We start from the raw sequence: 16,544 nt of genomic DNA, 5'->3' as shown, positions 1-16,544 counted from the left end.
CTATGCAGTCACCCAGATCTTGACATTTGGCACTGCTGCTATGAGCATTTGAGCTCCTAGGACCAATTCCAGACTTAAAAGAAGTAGGGAGTATCTCTGTGAGCAGAACATAGCCAGGATCTAAAACCTGGCCTTCCAAACCTGTCAGGAATTTTATGTCCAGCCAGTGCTGCCGAAAGGTGAACAGGTGAAGGCACTATGGGGCTTCAAAGCTGTCAGAAAACCTTAGCCTAGATCTCAGCCACAGCAATGTCTGAAGATATGCAGGAGAGATGAGGCGTCAGTGGAGAAGGAATGGCATGGGCAGCACCCAGTGGCTATCTTTGTCACGGCAGGACAGGTATCTGCAGCAGCATACAAGGAGTCCCTGAGCTCATATCTTAGAAGTAACAGAGCCATGCAACAGCAGAGCTCTATCTGGGCCATTTGCACCTTGCAGGACTTGTTGGTGTAAGCTCAGTTATAGGGCCACAACTGCAGCTCACTTCCTCAGTGCTCAGAGTCCAGCTCTATTCTCTGCTTCAGCTCCAACAGGGTTGCACAACCTGTTTGAGTTGTGTTGGAAGGAAAGCTCAGCCTGTGCACCTTCACAGGTAGCAGATATATGAATTTTCTTCTATGCAAGTGGTGAGCTTCTCTCTGCATTGCTGTATGTGACAAAGGACACGGCATACTGAGAAGGAAAAAGCCAAGGCTTGAAAACTGGAAAGGAAGTAATAATGCACTGGAAATTCATTGGTTTGAGTAATGTTTTGTATTTTAAGGGAGGCTAGATCCCAGTCTTAAGGGCTTTGTGTCCCTTGCCCTTCCACAGGTATATGCTCACATATGCTCTTCTGGACTTAGGTTGGCACAATTTACATTATATTTGGATGTGGTTTGGGCAATTCATCCAGCAGCAGTGCAGACATTCGTGGAGCTCACTACCACAGAATGTCCTCCAGGGTAGCTCTGGATGTTATCAGTGGGTAATGTGTCATGTCACTGAATTAACTGCCTTACTCAGATCCTGCTGTGAACTGAATTTTCAGAAATTTCCCTGGCAGCAGGCTATGAGAGGGGCTTCACTGTTGTGGGTTGTTGCTGATGCTAGCCATGCACTTCCTCAGTGTAGGAAGCAGCCTTTGAAACTCAGAAGCGGTGCTGCATCGGGGAGTGGCAAGCTGGCTCAACTTCACAGTTTCTTTATGCCCTCCTAGGACTGCAGGATTTTTCGGTGCCAATCATTACACCCTGAGCCCTCCTCCCACCCACAAGCTGTGTCAGTAGCAGCCACCCTGTAACACTTCTTCCTCTCAAGTCCCTGCAATGCATCAGGAAGGCAGGTGCTCACAGCTGCCAGATCCATAGTACCACTGGGACCACTCTCTTCTGCTTAATTTTAGTGACTTAGAGGCAATTTGTCTGGACTGGTGACTCATTCCTTGCTCTTTTATTTTTTTCCCCACCCTCCCCCTTCCTATTCTCGCTCTGCCTGTGCCTGGCAGCGTGAGTGCTGGTACTGCTATGACTGACTGTGACGTGAGCTTAGGAGCGTTAATGCAGAAATGTTTTGGTGAAAAGGTATCCCCAGCAATCTGCAGGGGCAGTCCCCACAGAGAGAAGTCTGGGCCCGTGTGTCCCCTCCCAAAGCCTGCATCTCATCCTCTGTGTGTCCTCCAGGGGAGACAACTTCTCCTTCTAACATATGGAGGCTGAGAGGAAGAAGTGCAAAAGTTGAAGTGTCTTTGTCTGGCACATGATATTTGCACCTTTCTGAGGACTGCAGGGGACTCAGCTGAGAACACAGCAACTCAGTGCATGAATCAGGCCTCATCTCTTCATCTTATAGTGGTTGGGGCTTCCTGATACCAAACTCTGCCTGGGTTGTCACAGCTGGCAGGTGCCTCCAACCCAGCTGTCCTGTTGCTCACTGTTGAGGGCTGTGTCTCTCCAGGGTGCAACACATCACAGACATGGCAAGAACATATGGTATGTTTATTTGGTCTTATTCACTATGTTGTAACCTGGGGGGTTGGTGGGGAAGGGAAGGGGCATCTGGGGTGGGGAGAGTGTGGGGAAGTTGTGCAAACAGATAAACCAGTGCTACAGACTCACAAGAGTCTTTCAAGCCAGCAGAAGTAAAAAGCGCAGTGACTGCCACAAAGTACTGAGCTCCGGGATGCTGGAGCAATCGCTCTCCTGTGTGCTGGGCAGAGCCTGGCATCGGGATGGGGCCGGAATCTGTAGCCAAAAACATCACAGAGCTCATGAAAACATCTCGGCTACTTTCTTGGTCGCTCATGAAAACATCTCGGCTACTTTCTTGGTCTCCCTCCCTCTGTCCTGGCGGTAGTGAGAGAATGAAGGGGCAGGGTCCCAGCTAGAAAGCTCTCACTCTCTCATCAGGCTCTGGCTAGCTTTGCCTCTCATCCTGAAGCCTCTCTCCTGAAGCATCTCTCCTCCCTCTCCTGCCTTGAGTTGAAGGGGAAGGGCAGGTGGGTACAATAGGAGGAGTAAAGGAAACCTGGGGGAGAAGCTGCTGCCTGCCAATGAACAGCAATATAAAACCCTCCTGGAGGTGAGCAGGGCCTGGTAAGAGGAAGGGCCATTAGGCAACTACTATGAATAAGGAACAGCTTTTTTTTTTGCCCCTCCCCCCCCTTTTTTTTTTCTTTTTCCTTAGACAAGGGCTGTGGATTCACGGCTCTCATAGCAGGTCATCCCCAGGGCAGCTTGGACACAGTTCCCTCTGTGGCAGAAGGTGACAGACAGTTCTCTGTGAGGGCAGAGGTGGAAAATCCTGGGTGACCATGCACCAGGAGGTGAGGGGAAAACCTGCCTGCCCAGGAGGGGGACATGGTTCAGGGATCCACATACTCCACCATACCATGTCCTGTCCTTTCCCCAGGCAGGACTGCTGCCTCTCCCTCTCTGAGGCTGACCCATCCCACCAGACACAGAAGGTCATAGGAACCAGTGGCTGTGAAGTTTTGGGAGCAGGAAAGGGCCACTGGTGTCACTCCCCAGGATCCTTTCAGACTTACTTGCTTAGAGGAGGCTGCACACTCGTTTCTTTGTCCGGGTGGGCTGTGGACAGAGGACTGCTCGGATGGCCTCGTCAAACACTGTCTTGAGGCCACGCTGCGTCAAAGCTGAGCATTCGAGGTATTTCACAGAGTCTGTTGGGAGGAAAGCAGGTGCTGTAATGGGGAGGAAGGGAACTAGGGTAGGCAGTGGGGGTACCCATGAGTCTGCTGCAGAGGGTCCTCGGAAGAGAAACACACAGGAGGAATACTACAGATCACATCAAGCAGGAAGAGATGCATGTGCCTGTACCACTGGTAGGTTTCTGGTTCACATCATCTTACAGCCACAACACCCTCCTTCCCGAGTGCCTGTTTTACAGTGTCCTAAAACATATACACACCATCTAAACACTCCCTCAGTCTCATCTTGAGATGAAGTCTCAAGTCTCCTCAGGGTTTGAGTGTCAAGCACATTTGGTGGCATCTCAAATCATGTGGCACCTCCCTTTTGGGACTCTGCACCTCTAAATTCTCAGAAGCCTTGTGCTGAAGAGCAAGGCACTTGGATCTTGTCTGAATTGAACAAACATGGCTCAGGTGTTGAGCATTGTCAGGACACACTTCACTCCTCCAGGCAGCCTTGACTTCCGGGCAAAGCTTGCCAGCTGTATGAGACCAGGCTTTACCTGTTCTCCACCCTTGTAGCCAGAGTGGAGCCATTGTGTGAGGTTGGCTTTGTTCCCTGGTCAGGCATCCTCTCCTCTGAATTCCTGATGGAAAATTTTTCCCTCAAGCTGTGTTTCCCCTCCCCTCTGCTGCCTCTGCATGCTACATCTGAGAAGACAGATTACCTGGAACAGGCACTTGTGCTTGTTCCACAATACAGGAGGGAGCTGATGCCCCTGAGGTGAATAGTGGGGTGAGACATGAGTACCTGGGGTTGTGTGTACAAGCCCCAGCAGTCAGAGGCAGGGACGGGAAGCTGCAGTTGCAATTCTTCCTGAGAGATGTTAGAAAACTCAGTCTTCCGCCTCTTTCCGGATGTGGAGGAGAGGCCTCTGCCCGCAGAGCAGCTGCGGCTTTCACAGAAGACTATTGGCCCAGATAGAAATAGCAGAGTAAAAGGGAAGGGGAATATACAAAGGTATATTTGTGTGTGTGTATGTGGTGGATGGTGGCCGAAGAGGGGCAGAAAACAGAGGCTTGAGGGGTTGAGGCTTCCTCAAAGAGCAGGTCTCCTTCCTGACCCTCCTCAAGCGCACTTTGTTCCATGAATCTTGAAGTGTCTCCCTGTGTCCCTCACTGTGAGATACCTCTAAGAAACCCTCATTAGGTTGAAGACCACATCTTATGCTTCTTGCCTTTCACTAGGTCCAAGATGTTTTCCCAAGCACATACCGATTTCCTTGGCCAGTGCAAGGCCCTGAGGATATGTAATGGGGGATAGCTTCTTCTCCTTCAGCTTCTCAATGGTGTCCTTGTCATCACGAAGATCCAGCTTTGTGCCCACAAGGATGATGGGCGTGCTAGGGCAGTGGTGCCGCACCTCGGGGAACCACTAGCAAGGGAGCAAAACGGCAAAGATGTGAGGAAAGGTCACACATATGGGCACGCATGAGAGAAACAAAGAGGCATCCCTGAAACAATGTCAGCAAGATAGCTAAGGCCATCAATCTCATCCTCCTCAGCCTCTAAGGTCCAGGATACTTCTGCCTCACCTTAGCACGGACGTTTTCATAAGATGCCGGGCTGACAAGGGAGAAGCAGATCAAGAAGACGTCCTGTAGGCATACAACCATGGTGCAGAGTTAGGATGAGGGCGTGGGATTGCATGACAGGAGGCAGGGAAGGGAGAGAATAGCTGCCTGAGCAGCATCTTCCCTCTGCAGCAGAGGGTCATGCTGGGGAAAGCTGTCTGTCACAGTGTAACACAGTCCTGACTGCTGCTAATTGCCTCTAGAGGAAAGAAGGATGTTTGCTCCCCTGACTCATGGTAACCATAGACACCATTATCAGAAGAGCCAAATGTTTAACTATGGGGATGGGGTTTTTGTGGTAGGCACACTCATCCTCATGGGAAATGGCCTGACAGCATCCTGCTCATTTCTCACAGAACACCAGGGAGCTATCAGGCCAGAGTAATTTTGCCTGGTGTTGAGACAGAGCTTGGCTCAGCCCAAAAAGCGCACATACAGGATGCAAATGCGGTGGAGTTTTGGTTATCCACGTAAGCAATTCCCCTGGGTGTGGTAGAATTTAGACTTCCATTAAAAACCAAACCAGCTGTTTGGCGTTACATTTATTTCATCTGACTTCACCTAGCTAAAACAAGGGTGTCAGGCCCAAGTTATTCATTTCTATACTTCTACAACTATCAGAGGCAAGTACCTTAGAGTACATCCAGGTACCTTGGAAACAGTTCCCCCACCTATCCTCGGTATGTGTCCCAAAGTGGGTGCAAGCATGTTGCTGAGAAATGTGACTGCTTGTTACAAACTGCAGAAGGAGATTAGGCAAGCACCCTGTGCCAAGTATCTGACCCTTAGGTGGCTGAACCTAGCTGAAACAAGTAGTGCCCTCAGTTCCCAGCCCTTTTGTTTGCAATGGCAACCTTCAGATCAACACCTGAGGCAGCAGTCTTTCTGAGCTTGCCAAGAGCCTGCTTGAAACAGCATCCATTAGGAAAGGTGATTTTGAAACCCTGAAATCACTTTGTTAACATGTTGAAAACATGGTAAATATAGTATCTGAGGAGAGGTATCCACTTGTTCTGCTAGAGGTGTGGGCTTAGTTGAGGCATCAGTAGATCAAATGTGTTCCACACATCAGATCTCTTTTAAAGGCAGAAGCCAGAATAGTGGAGTTCACAGAAATGTGGGGAGCTCCTACCTTGGGTCCTAAATTCTGTGAACCACTTTAGCTTCGCAAGAGTGGTTTTTTTGTTTGGTTGGTTTTTTTGTTTGGTTGGGTTTTTTTGTTGTTGTTGTTTTTTTTTTTTTTTTAGTTGGTTGGTTGCTTTTTTGTTTGATTGGTTTTTTCGTTTGGTTGGTTGTTGTTGGGGGTTGTGTGTGTTTGGGGTTTTGGTTGTTTGTTTTTTGGTGTGTGGGTTGGTTTTTTTGTTTGGTTGGTTGGTTTCTGGTTTTTGGTTTGTTTTAGTTTTTGTTTTTGCCAGGGCTAGGTAATGCATCTGTCCCACACTGAAATCAGTGTCAGCTGGGCTCATAAGTATCTTCGAAGATCTCAATTTTCTTGCTAAGTTATCCCCATAATAAAGTTTAGATAGAGGTCAAAAATACTCTTAGATGTCTTTTACTTTTCAAGTTTCAACACACTGGTATACCAACAAAGGTATTCTCAATAAACTAAAGAGAAAGGAGGGAACAGTCCTGTCACTGTGTTATGGCAAATGTTGATTTTGCAGTGGGGGAAGAAGGCATGTCTGAGGGAGGAACAGTGACCCACCGTCTGCGGGTAAGAGAGCGGCCTCAGCCTGTCGTAGTCCTCTTGTCCAGCAGTATCCCACAGCCCCAGGTTCACAGGCTTACTGTCAACCATCACGTTGGCAGAATAGTTATCAAACCTGAAATGCAGAGACAAGCCATGGCTCAAAATGGAGAAGAGGGAGCCTTTCCAGTAGTGTAGGGGGCATTCACTAGGTACATTCCAGAGCAAAGTGATTCCTTTTCTCAGCTCACCTGGGTGATGCTGTTTTCCTGTGAACCTCCACCTGACAGAGTTCCCACTCCACATCAACCTCCTCCCCATCACCCAGCTGTCCCGGACAGGTACCTGGCTGCAGCTCCACTTTTGCCACCTTGTGTGCAGATCCATAAATCCTTCAGTTTCCCACTTCTTTCCACAGTATCCTTCCCACAACTGTGTCTGCTCTAGCCCAACCCCTCTTTCTTTCGTGCTCTAAACACCAGCTTTCTTCTTAAAAGAAACTATGTTTCTGCATCTCCCTCAGAGCCTTGCAACACCTCCCCTCAACACCCGTCCTGAAATGGAGGCCCATATGCCAAGGTGCATCCCCTTACTCTTTCGCAATCAGCATGAAATATTTGAGAACAGCTGTCAGGATCACATGCTTGGGAGCAAAGACTTAAAGGAAAATAAGGATATTAAATCAATAGAGATGTTCCTCCTCTCATCCTAGAAAATTCCTTTTCCTGTTCCTTTTGTATTTTTTTTTCAGGCTAAGGTGAGGGAAAACAGTGATAGGAAGGAACCAATGCAAAGACCTTGTGCATGTGCTCATGGCATACACTGCCATTGTAAGATACACTATGCAGACCAGGGCCGTAAAATGGCCTTCCTTTCACAGTCCGGACACAGGCCTCAAACAGGAGAAATGGTGTGTGACACACAAAATGGGTGGCCATTTTACTGCTACATGCTAGGAAGGGATGGCGCCTTTCCACAAACCAGCTTCTGAGAAGAAGTGCGTTACTGCTGCTGAAGCCATCTTTTTTGCAACATACATTGCAAATGGGTTTGGAGAAAAAAGTGAGGCTCTGAGGTTTTCCTGTACATGTCCTTCCCAGGGAATCTGAGCCTGAGCTGGCAGTCTGACACACTGTGTCTAGCTCCTTTTCCCACCTTAGGTAGCACGTAGTTGTATTCCACAGCACAGTGATGTAGTATGAGTTCATGTGGTGTGGATACCCAAACATATCCCCATGCACTGCAGCAGACAAGTGCATCTGACCACTCAAACTAAAGCAGCTCTAAGCTTGCTTCTTATTCTGACAGTTTGCAGGTCTGTCCCAGCCTCACCCATACATGTTCTGGATTCCGTAGTGCTTCTACTGTGGCACTGAACTGAATCTCACACTCTTACCATCAGGGTTATTGGTACGAACTCCAGTGATAGTGGGTGCCTTGGACAAGGAAGGAAGTGGGAATCCCTGTCCAGGCAATGGCCTTCTCTAGGGTCTGGCCCAATTTTTGTAGCCTGGTGCTGGGTTGTTTTGCCTAACATGACCCCATCTACTGTTTGCAAACTTTGCCAGCAGATAGACCCTTGGCTTGTTTTTTGTCTCCCAAATATCCCATTTTAACCAGGGTTTTATAAAGCCACTTGTGCTTCTGATGAAAGATGACAGATCCAAAGTGTAGAGGCACCTTTGATGGTTTGGCAGCCCTTCCTCTGCTGGCATGGAGATTGAGACCCTGCCTTCAGAGTGCGCAACAAGGGGTTTCTGCACACCTTCGCATGCCGCTTTCCATGCCTCCCACCCACCCCAGGACCTGTTTATGTATCACTCACACAGTGGGGATGTATTCTCCTGGGAAGGCATTGGTGGTGTAGCTGATAAGGAGACAGGTTTTCCCCACAGCTCTGGAAGAGAAATAAAAAACCGCAGGAAGTCATGGTAGTGCAGGTAGGCTTGCTAGGGTGAGATGGGGATGGGGCAATTCTTCCACACCTCTAACCTAGCCCTGTCAAGAGACCCCTGGAAGCAGAAACACATTCGCAGGACCAAACAGCACATAGCCATAAGTTAGACAACTGGCAGGAAGAAAGACAGGATGTCACCCAGAAGTGTTTGTTGTCGTCGAGTACAAAGGCTTGTTTTTACGATCTGGTACAGAGATCACTCAGCTAAAACACATCCACTCTGAGATGGAGGTGAGGACCCATTTTCCGGTGTGTGCATGGTGCTGTAGGCTCACAGCCGGGGTAGGTGTATTGATTTGGGTGCCATGACAAAGCAACCCAGCCAGATACAGCCCCTGAACACCAGCACTCCTGTGGCCAGGGGCTGATAGAACCTTTTCTGGACTTAGCCACAGCACCTTCCAGTCTTGCTTGTCTGTGGTGAGCTGCAGCAGCATCGGCAGAGAGAGCCATATGCAACCAGCAAGATGTCTCTCCCCGTGGCTGACAGAGGCTGCTGGTGGGGTTTCTGAGCTAGAAGCTGGTGTTTCCTTTCTCCTCAGCCTTCCCCACACCCATACTGCAGCCAGGGTGAGCAAAAACAAGCCAGGGTAGCAGCACAGTCCAGACGGCAGGGGGAGTATTGGTGTGAGGGAGGTGGGAAAGGGGGTAGTCAGGCTATCAAGGGGAGAAGGTGTCATGGGCAAGGCAAAGGCTGTGATAAGGGAAAGAAGAAGAAGAGAGAAACTGGAAGAAGACGAAGCAGCCAGGACAGGTGTGGAAAGCAGAATCCTTCTCCTGCTGGGCTGCTGTTTCTCAGGTCTATGTGGCCTGGGAGGGTCTGGCCATGCTTCTGTTACAGTGTGTGTGTAATGGAGGTGGTGAGAGCAACCTGCTGCCTCAGCCTAAAGCACAGCGGTAGGGTGAAGGAGACACCTTTCCTGGGGGGAAGGCTGGAGTCCTGCTGCTGGGGACACTCTGACCATCTCAGCCGTCTTCACCCTGGTCACAAGGCACCTGCCTCAGTCACTGCACTGTGGAGCAGCTAAGGAGGAAACTGAGCTCTTCAGTGTACTCTGACACTTGTTTCTTCCTTCTGCCACCTCTCTGTCTTAGATCTTCCTTCCTCAGTCCCTTCTCTTTCCCCAGCTCACTTGCTTCCCTCTTATCATAGAGATGTTGAAGGATGGCCGTGGAGGCTCCCTGAAGTTCTACGGGAGATCTTATAGGGCTTCAGGGTAGCTGGTTGTGGAAGTAGGGATGGTTCTGAATAAGTGTGGCTAATACAGAGGAGCATTAAGGGTCAGTGAAGGAGTGAAGGTTATGGGAAAGCTATTGAAAGATGTGGTGAGGTTAGTGACACCAGAGTTTCCTGGGACTGAACTCAGAGAGTGTTAAGAAGTCAGCAATGCGTGGTGAGAAGGGCTATGGGACCAGAAGGGGGCTATGGGGGAACATGAGGAACTTAGCAGAGCAATAGCAGAAGGTCCTGTAGTCAGTAAGGTCAAGCAGAGGGAGGGTGACTTGTCTGGTATGGTTGGGAGGGTTGTGAAGGGGGGTAAACCAAGAGCTCGAAGCGATAGGGGAATGACTGGACCACTGTTGTGTGGCAAGATGGTGAGAAGGGAGGCTCAGTGTACAGAGAAGCAAAATGACAGGACAGATGACATTTAACAGGAGTTGCAGTCAGAGGGGTTGAGAGCAGGATGTGTTGTGGGGTAAGCCACGATACGAGGGTAATGCTGCCTTAAAGGGGGGGTTACAGAGTTGGTGCAATGTGTGAGGGGAAAACTGGGGGAGTTAACAAGGCAACAGATAGACCCAGTGAAGTTGTCCATCCATCTCTAGCCCGCATCCTCCAGGGGACTTTTCTTAGAGGTAACAGTGGTTTTTTGGGGCTCTGTCCTTCCTTGTCCCTTTCCCTGTCCCTGAGAATATGTCTGACATGTACTGTTGTGCTTGCAGACATCTTCCCCAGGCGAGTTTTGAAGGAGGAAGTGACTGTGGGGAGCGGGGCTGCTGCAACTGTCTTTTCATCTGCTACCTGATAGCTGCCCCAGATAATATTCTGGCCAGATCCCAGCTGGGAAGCGAATTAACCTACTGCATGCCAAATGTGGACTCTCCTTCCCTCACTTCCCTACATCTACTCATCCCACAGGACAAGAGGCCTTGTCTACCCCATCCCTCCTACCCCCAGCAGCACTGTCTGCTTCATTGTTGATGGTTTAGATCAGGCCATTTCCAGGGATCATGGGACAGGGGCAGTGATGCCATCATATTGTGAAAACAAGGTTGTGTTACAACCTGCTCCCGAAGTGGCATATACTTGTGCCTATGTCGGTGGAAAGAGCTCCTCCGCCTTGTGCACAGGGAAACCCCTTGCCAAACAGTGTTGCCCACACTCCAGTACAGAGAAAATGTGCCGAGAAAAGCTGAACACAGAGATACTGGAGGACACCTCATCAGGATCACAGAGCTGTGCCCTCTCTCAGTCAGCTCTAGTGAGCAGATGGCTTTCACCTGCAGGAGAGTGCTCGCACCATTTGTGTTTTAAATCTAACTCCTGCCTACAGGTTGCATTGTTGAATCTGGCAGCAACACCACCACCTTCTGTGCGTGGGACAGATCTGGTCCACTTTCCATGCCTCTTTTGCAGACGCCCTTCAAAATGCCCTCTTTCACACCCTCCCCAGTGGAAGGTCCCTTCCCGGGGGAGGGAACAGCAAGGGAGGAAAGGAACGCAGTCTGCAGAAGGTTAGAAGCAAAGCTGGGGAAGTTCCACGAAGCAGTCACCTTCTTTCTCACCTCTTGTCACCACACATCCCTCCCCACGTCCACAGCAAAGCAGCGGGGTACCTACCCATCTCCCACCACGACACACTTGATGGCTTGCATGTCTCTGGACCCGTGGTGGAGGACAGCGCCTGGGGCAAAGGAAAGTCAGGCCAAGGCAAACAGCGGGGAGAGACGGGCCAATTGGGGTATCAGTCCTCGTGCTGCCGTGAGCAGCAGGTTACAGGAAGGGAGGAAGTGGAAGAGGGAACTTCAGTCACACAACCACCCTCCGGTCCCTCCTCCCCTCCCACCGCAGCAGCAGCTCTGCGGCCAGGCCGTTAGCTGAAGGCGGGGCGTGTGTGACTTCACAGTTGGGATAATGACTGCTGTAATTATATTTTTTTTTCTCTCTACATGTGTTTCACCCACTCCCTTCCCATCCAATCCCAGTCAATGGTTGGGGGCACCCAACTGCATTTACAAGGAGCTGAATAAGGGTTAGAAGAGGGGAGTGAGGAACTGGAGTGGTAGGTTATCCCCTCCCCTCTTAATTATCCAAACTTTGGAGGAGGTGTAAACAGACAGGGGTATCTGAAGTGGCATGAGGCGGGGGATGAAGGACAATGAAGATTTTTCAAGTCTCCCCAGTGTCCCTGAGCATCAATGACAAAATGTCACAAGGAACAATGTGGAGGCTGAACAAGGAAGTTAAGCAGCCTCTGGGAAGCAGCAGCCACCCCGTGGCCCATTCTGTCCCTCCTCTCCTGTGGTGATAATGTCCTGCCACACTTCCCCACCTGCTCAGATTACCAGTATTATACAAAGAAGCATTGTGGGAATCTGTGTGTTCACCATCGAGGGATGCAATGAACAGTTTTCTCTACACTATGAGAGCCAAGGCTGGTGGATGGGAGGAGCCCCTGCAAACCAGCTTCTCCTTGTCCACTCTCTCCCTTACCTCTGTGCAAAAGTAGCCAGTGAGAGCTGCTGCCAGACCTCTTCCATCTTGTCTTCAGAAGATAAGAATTTTAGAGTTAAGTAGCAAGGAGAAGGAAGCAATGACCCTAAGAAAGAAGAATCAAGGAGCAGAAAGATCCCAGGAGGCTCTACTCTTTCCTTTCCCTACTCAAAATGAGGGTCTGTCTCCTCTTCCTTCTCCTCCCGTGCAATGCTAAGCCTGTAAAAGTGCATATGCATGTGCACATCTGTGTGCTCCAGCCTGAACTGATAAGTAGATGGGCCAGAGATGCATTTTATAGAAAGGGTGTAGTGACACAGAATTAACTGGAATTTCCAGGCTTTGTCAGGAAGCCAGTTAGATGAAGAACAGTGGTTTTTCAGCTGAGATGTTCCTGAAGGAAGGAACTCTGAGGGAAAGTGTTTCTCCAAAGGTTGGTGACCTTTGTACTGATGCAGCCATAGGAGGCTGTTGCAGCTGACCTGCTCAGGAGGCTGCTTTCCCATCCATCACTCAGCACTGGCTGCAAGCCAGAAACCTTCAGCTGTGGAATGTTTCCAAGTCTTGCAGCTACTTCAGAAGCACAAAGGGACCAGCTGTACTAGGTGTTCCCTCTGTGTGTGGTAGGGAAGGGGGAGGAGGGAAACCCACTGGCTCCTCTGCAAGCAAGGGTAGGAACGGGCCATAGAAATACAGGTCAGAGAAGGACAGAAGGGAGAGTGACTACAGCTGCTACCAGAAGAGCAGCAGCAGCAGCTGGAAAGGGCAGACAGGTGCAAAATATAGTGGACCAGAGGTAGTGACTCACTCAAAGAGAAGACAGGTTTATCTGGCTCTAGAGAATGCTACTGTTGGATGGAGAAGAAATGTTACAGCTCCCTGGGCAACCAGACACATTGAGAGCCCTCTGTGGTAGACATGGTGGCGATGAGTTGAGGGCCCAGGGTGGTGGAGCTGGGTCCTGAGGGATTCAGGGAGCTCTAGGTTGGACAGCCAGCCTGGCACAGGCAAGCAGGAAACTAACCCCTTTCTGGGCATTGGTAAAACTGCATTTGGAATCAGCTTCTCCAAAGGAACATTTCTGTTTTTACCAGATCTTTTCTCTGAAGGTTTCCAATAACCCTCATGTGCCTGGGGAGATGCAGGGCAGGAAGAACCAGAGAGTGAACACCCAGGGTGGGAAGGATGAGGATCATAAGAAAAGATCTGGAGAGAGCTGGAGAATACATTGAGTCTTACCTGGGACAAAGTAACAGTCATGTGAGGATACTGGGGCTGGGATTCAGACTAAGGGAGACTGGTTGGAAAGCTGGCCGGTGGCTTGGTAGGAAATGGTGGCAGAGACGAACAAGAACCACTGACCTGCTGAATGCCATTGTGTACTTTTGTCCTTGTAGTCTGTCATATGGTCTTGTTGGACTGGCAGCATGGAAGGGTGTATGGAAGAAGACAAGTTAAAATCAGTCAGGGAGGAGTTACTGTTGTTGGGACCACCCGTCCAGGTGAGCCCCACGTCAAAGCCGTCAAAGCCGTTGTAGTTCTGTATGGCCAACAATGAGCTGTGAAATTCCTGGCAAGGAGGCATATGTCTCCATCTCCCTTCTGGGCAAGTTACTTTTGAAAGGTAATTGCCTGTTACTGCTATGGATAGTTAATTCTTGTCCAAGTCAATGGGCTGTGCTGTGAATCCATAAACATTCCTTCTCTGCCAGTACTTCTGTAGAGGGAAGATAGGAATCTATAGAAAGGCCTTTAGGGGTTTTCTTTCCATCATATTTATATTATTAAAAATGGGATATTACATTCTAGTAACACATACTGTAATCGCTTTAAGAACAACTGGCACCTGCTACATTAAAACCTCTTGGTTGTGCATGCTGCAGGAAAAGGAAAGAAACGGCAGGAAATAGGCCCATAAGCCTTAACTGAGCACATACTAAAGTGTGGCTGCTTTGATGTCCTCTCACACCACCAAGAGGTGCTCTTGACATGAGTTTCCTTCTGCATGTACAGTGGCACTGGAGGAAGGCAGGCACCCATCTGGGTGGCGTTTCTTGTTCCCTTTGCTGAATTTAAGGAAGATACTAATGGGAAAGAATTGCTCAGTGAGACAGTTTTGCTTTGAGAGACTTCCAGGGCCCTGGGCTGGGTCACCTCCAAGTGACCCATCTGTGCTGGGTTTGCACAGCACTCGTGTGGGAGAGTGGGCAATGGTGGAAACGTGATACCATTTCCCCCCCCACAAGAATCCAAAGCAGTGAAGAATGTGGATAATTCCATCTCTCCCCCTCTTTCTGTGGCGTTCTGCTCCCTTAGGAAGGGTGGGACAAGTGTGAGGGGGCTCTTTGAGAAATGATATTTGCACTTCACAGCCCTGCACAGGGGGGCAGGAGCTGAGCAGGAGGCTTGTCCTTCAGCACAATCAGGTAGCAGGGGGAATCCTTTCCTGGAGGGAACATGAGATTCATTTCTTTGCACACTCAGTGCATGGCCACAGCAGGTATTCTCATTACCCTGGGCCCTGCCAGGATTTATTATATGTGAGCTATTGCTCAGGCAATCCTGAGTGGCCATGAGAACTTCTCTGTGTGTGCTGGGCCCCCCACCAGGGAAGAGAGTCATTTGCTTCAGCCTGGCCGGGCTGCAAACTGTCCCTGTTTGTTATATTCCCCTTTTGTTTCTTTCCACTTCCCCATTCACACAGCTTTGTCCCATCTGCCCTCTGCTTTTAGTTCTTACTTTGCTGCTTCTCTTCTCCAAAACTCCCACCCCTCCCTGTTACTGTCCCCCTCACCCCTCACTGCTGTTGTTTCTTGCTGTCTGACACCCTTGGCTGAAGATCTCACCCTGAATTCAGACCTCAGATCACAACTGAAGTGGGGCAACGTACCTCAAGCCATGATGTTCTGCAGTCCCTGTTAGAGACATTGTGGAGTTGCTTCATACAGGGTCTTTTTTCTCACATGGCCATACCTAGGGCTTCTCTAGCCTAAATTTACTCTGTCAAGCAAAAGCCGGGAAAAAAATGAAGTTTCCAAACCAGCCTCACTGAACAGAAACTACCTACGTTTACAACATGACTCAAAAGCAACTCAAATTGCTTTTACTCAGCTCAACTCAAATAGTGTTTACTTAGTCTTGGACTTGCCTGGCTCATGAGCTTACCTAGAGATCAGGGCTGTTGCAATCAGGGGCAAGTGGTCCATTCCTAATACATTGCATCCTGGAGGCTCATCTATTTTGAGGCTGTAATTGCTCTGAGTCTTTCCAGTTTGGAGCAAAATAACAGGTCCACTGTCATCCTCCTATCTGGAGCACTGAAAGAGGTTTACCTCTTGTACCTCTTTTCCACTATGCACCCAGGTAAGCAGAAGACCATGGCAAAAGCCTTTGGGCATCAAGTTCTTTGTGATGGCTGATTCACACTTGCACTTCCCTCAGATGAGAAGTTACTCACAGGCTCTAAATCATACTGGGTTTTTATGGCTTGGTCTTATCTTCTTCTCTGTACTTCTGCAAGTCCCCAGTGATTCTGATATCGGTTTCCATTCTTACAGACATTTTGTTCTCAGTCAGTGACAATCCCCATCTTGCAGATACCAGGCTGTTACTTAATGGTGATAAATACAGATCAATATCTGGTTGTGCATTCTTTCCTGCTAGGTTCTCAGATGGTTCAACAACATTTTTCACCTACCTATTGTAGAACGGAGGTAACAGGGACTAGAGATTACATGTGCAAATTCTAGATTGAGTATCAACTGCTTGACTCGGCACTCATACATGCCAGCAGGTTTTCCTCCTACAGCCTCCTACAGCCTCCTCCTCCTACAGCCAGTCAGGTTTTAATACATTGAAAACATTTTAGACAACGAATATATGAAAACTGTAATTTTTGTTCCACTCTGTAATCTGAATTTGTCTTGGAGACATGTCAGCAATATTTCTCTGTGTATGTTTATATGATGTTATAAATCAAAATCCTGTTTTGGGTTTGTTCATACATTATCAGATGTTAGATATACTAAGTGTTGTAAAAGCAGATCTAATACATATCTTTGCCTGGTAAACCGTGGTATCTTCTAGGAAGGCTGCAGGAGGGAAGTGAAAAGAGCTGTTTAGAGTACTGAGGAAATAAACTATAGTTACTTTGTTTTACAAGCCTGATATTTCCTGAACTACCAAAGTAAAATATTTTGTGACATTGTGTTGTGGTTTTGTTTGTTTGTTTCTTTGTTTGTTTGTTTTTCCCAAAAGCATAAAGTCTCAATCTTGCTGCGCTTCTGAGTCCAACAAAAAAATCCCTCTGGCTCTTCATTCAAGTTTATCAGACACTAAGTGGCTCTTCTGTAATCTTTATAGCAGCAGGGTTTCTTGTTTGTTTATTTTGTTGTTGGTTGTGGCCTTTTATAATCACCAT

The 16,544-nt window shown here is 48.8% G+C and overlaps 1 protein-coding gene across 2 annotated transcripts; it reads right to left on the bottom strand.

The window, feature by feature from the left end:
* Nucleotides 1–1,958: 1,958 nt before the first annotated feature.
* Nucleotides 1,959–11,457, bottom strand: RAC2 (Rac family small GTPase 2). 2 transcript variants are annotated; one of them, XM_065838801.2, is made up of 7 exons: nucleotides 11,252–11,450; nucleotides 8,278–8,349; nucleotides 6,471–6,588; nucleotides 4,727–4,789; nucleotides 4,407–4,566; nucleotides 3,027–3,161; nucleotides 1,959–2,223 (listed from the first exon to the last, which is right to left on the bottom strand). In XM_065838801.2, the coding sequence occupies exons 1-6, from the start codon at nucleotides 11,284–11,286 to the stop codon at nucleotides 3,031–3,033; spliced, it is 579 nt and encodes a 192-aa protein (XP_065694873.1). In that variant the 5' UTR covers nucleotides 11,287–11,450; the 3' UTR covers nucleotides 1,959–2,223; nucleotides 3,027–3,030. The 2 variants fall into 2 exon arrangements, with proteins under 2 accessions (XP_065694873.1, XP_065694881.1); XM_065838809.2 differs by lacking the exon at nucleotides 1,959–2,223 and having other exon boundaries at nucleotides 3,032–3,161; nucleotides 4,403–4,566; nucleotides 11,252–11,457.
* Between the last annotated feature and the right edge of the window lie 5,087 nt (nucleotides 11,458–16,544).

This window comes from Patagioenas fasciata, chromosome 1, assembly GCF_037038585.1.
Source record: "Patagioenas fasciata isolate bPatFas1 chromosome 1, bPatFas1.hap1, whole genome shotgun sequence".
NCBI lineage: Eukaryota > Metazoa > Chordata > Aves > Columbiformes > Columbidae > Patagioenas > Patagioenas fasciata.
Note: the sequence above shows the minus strand (reverse complement) of the source record. Positions and strands in the feature narration are given on the sequence as shown.

What these genes read in the sequence shown, in the direction of transcription:
- RAC2 (XM_065838801.2), bottom strand. Translation starts at nt 11,286, where the DNA reads ATGCAAGCCATCAAGTGTGTCGTGGTGGGAGATGG. An exon ending in GGAGAATACATCCCCACTGT is followed by an intron (nt 6,589 to 8,277) that starts GTGAGTGATACA and finishes TCTGCATTTCAG; the next exon opens with GTTTGATAACTATTCTGCCA. An exon ending in ATGAAAACGTCCGTGCTAAG is followed by an intron (nt 4,567 to 4,726) that starts GTGAGGCAGAAG and finishes CTCCCTTGCTAG; the next exon opens with TGGTTCCCCGAGGTGCGGCA.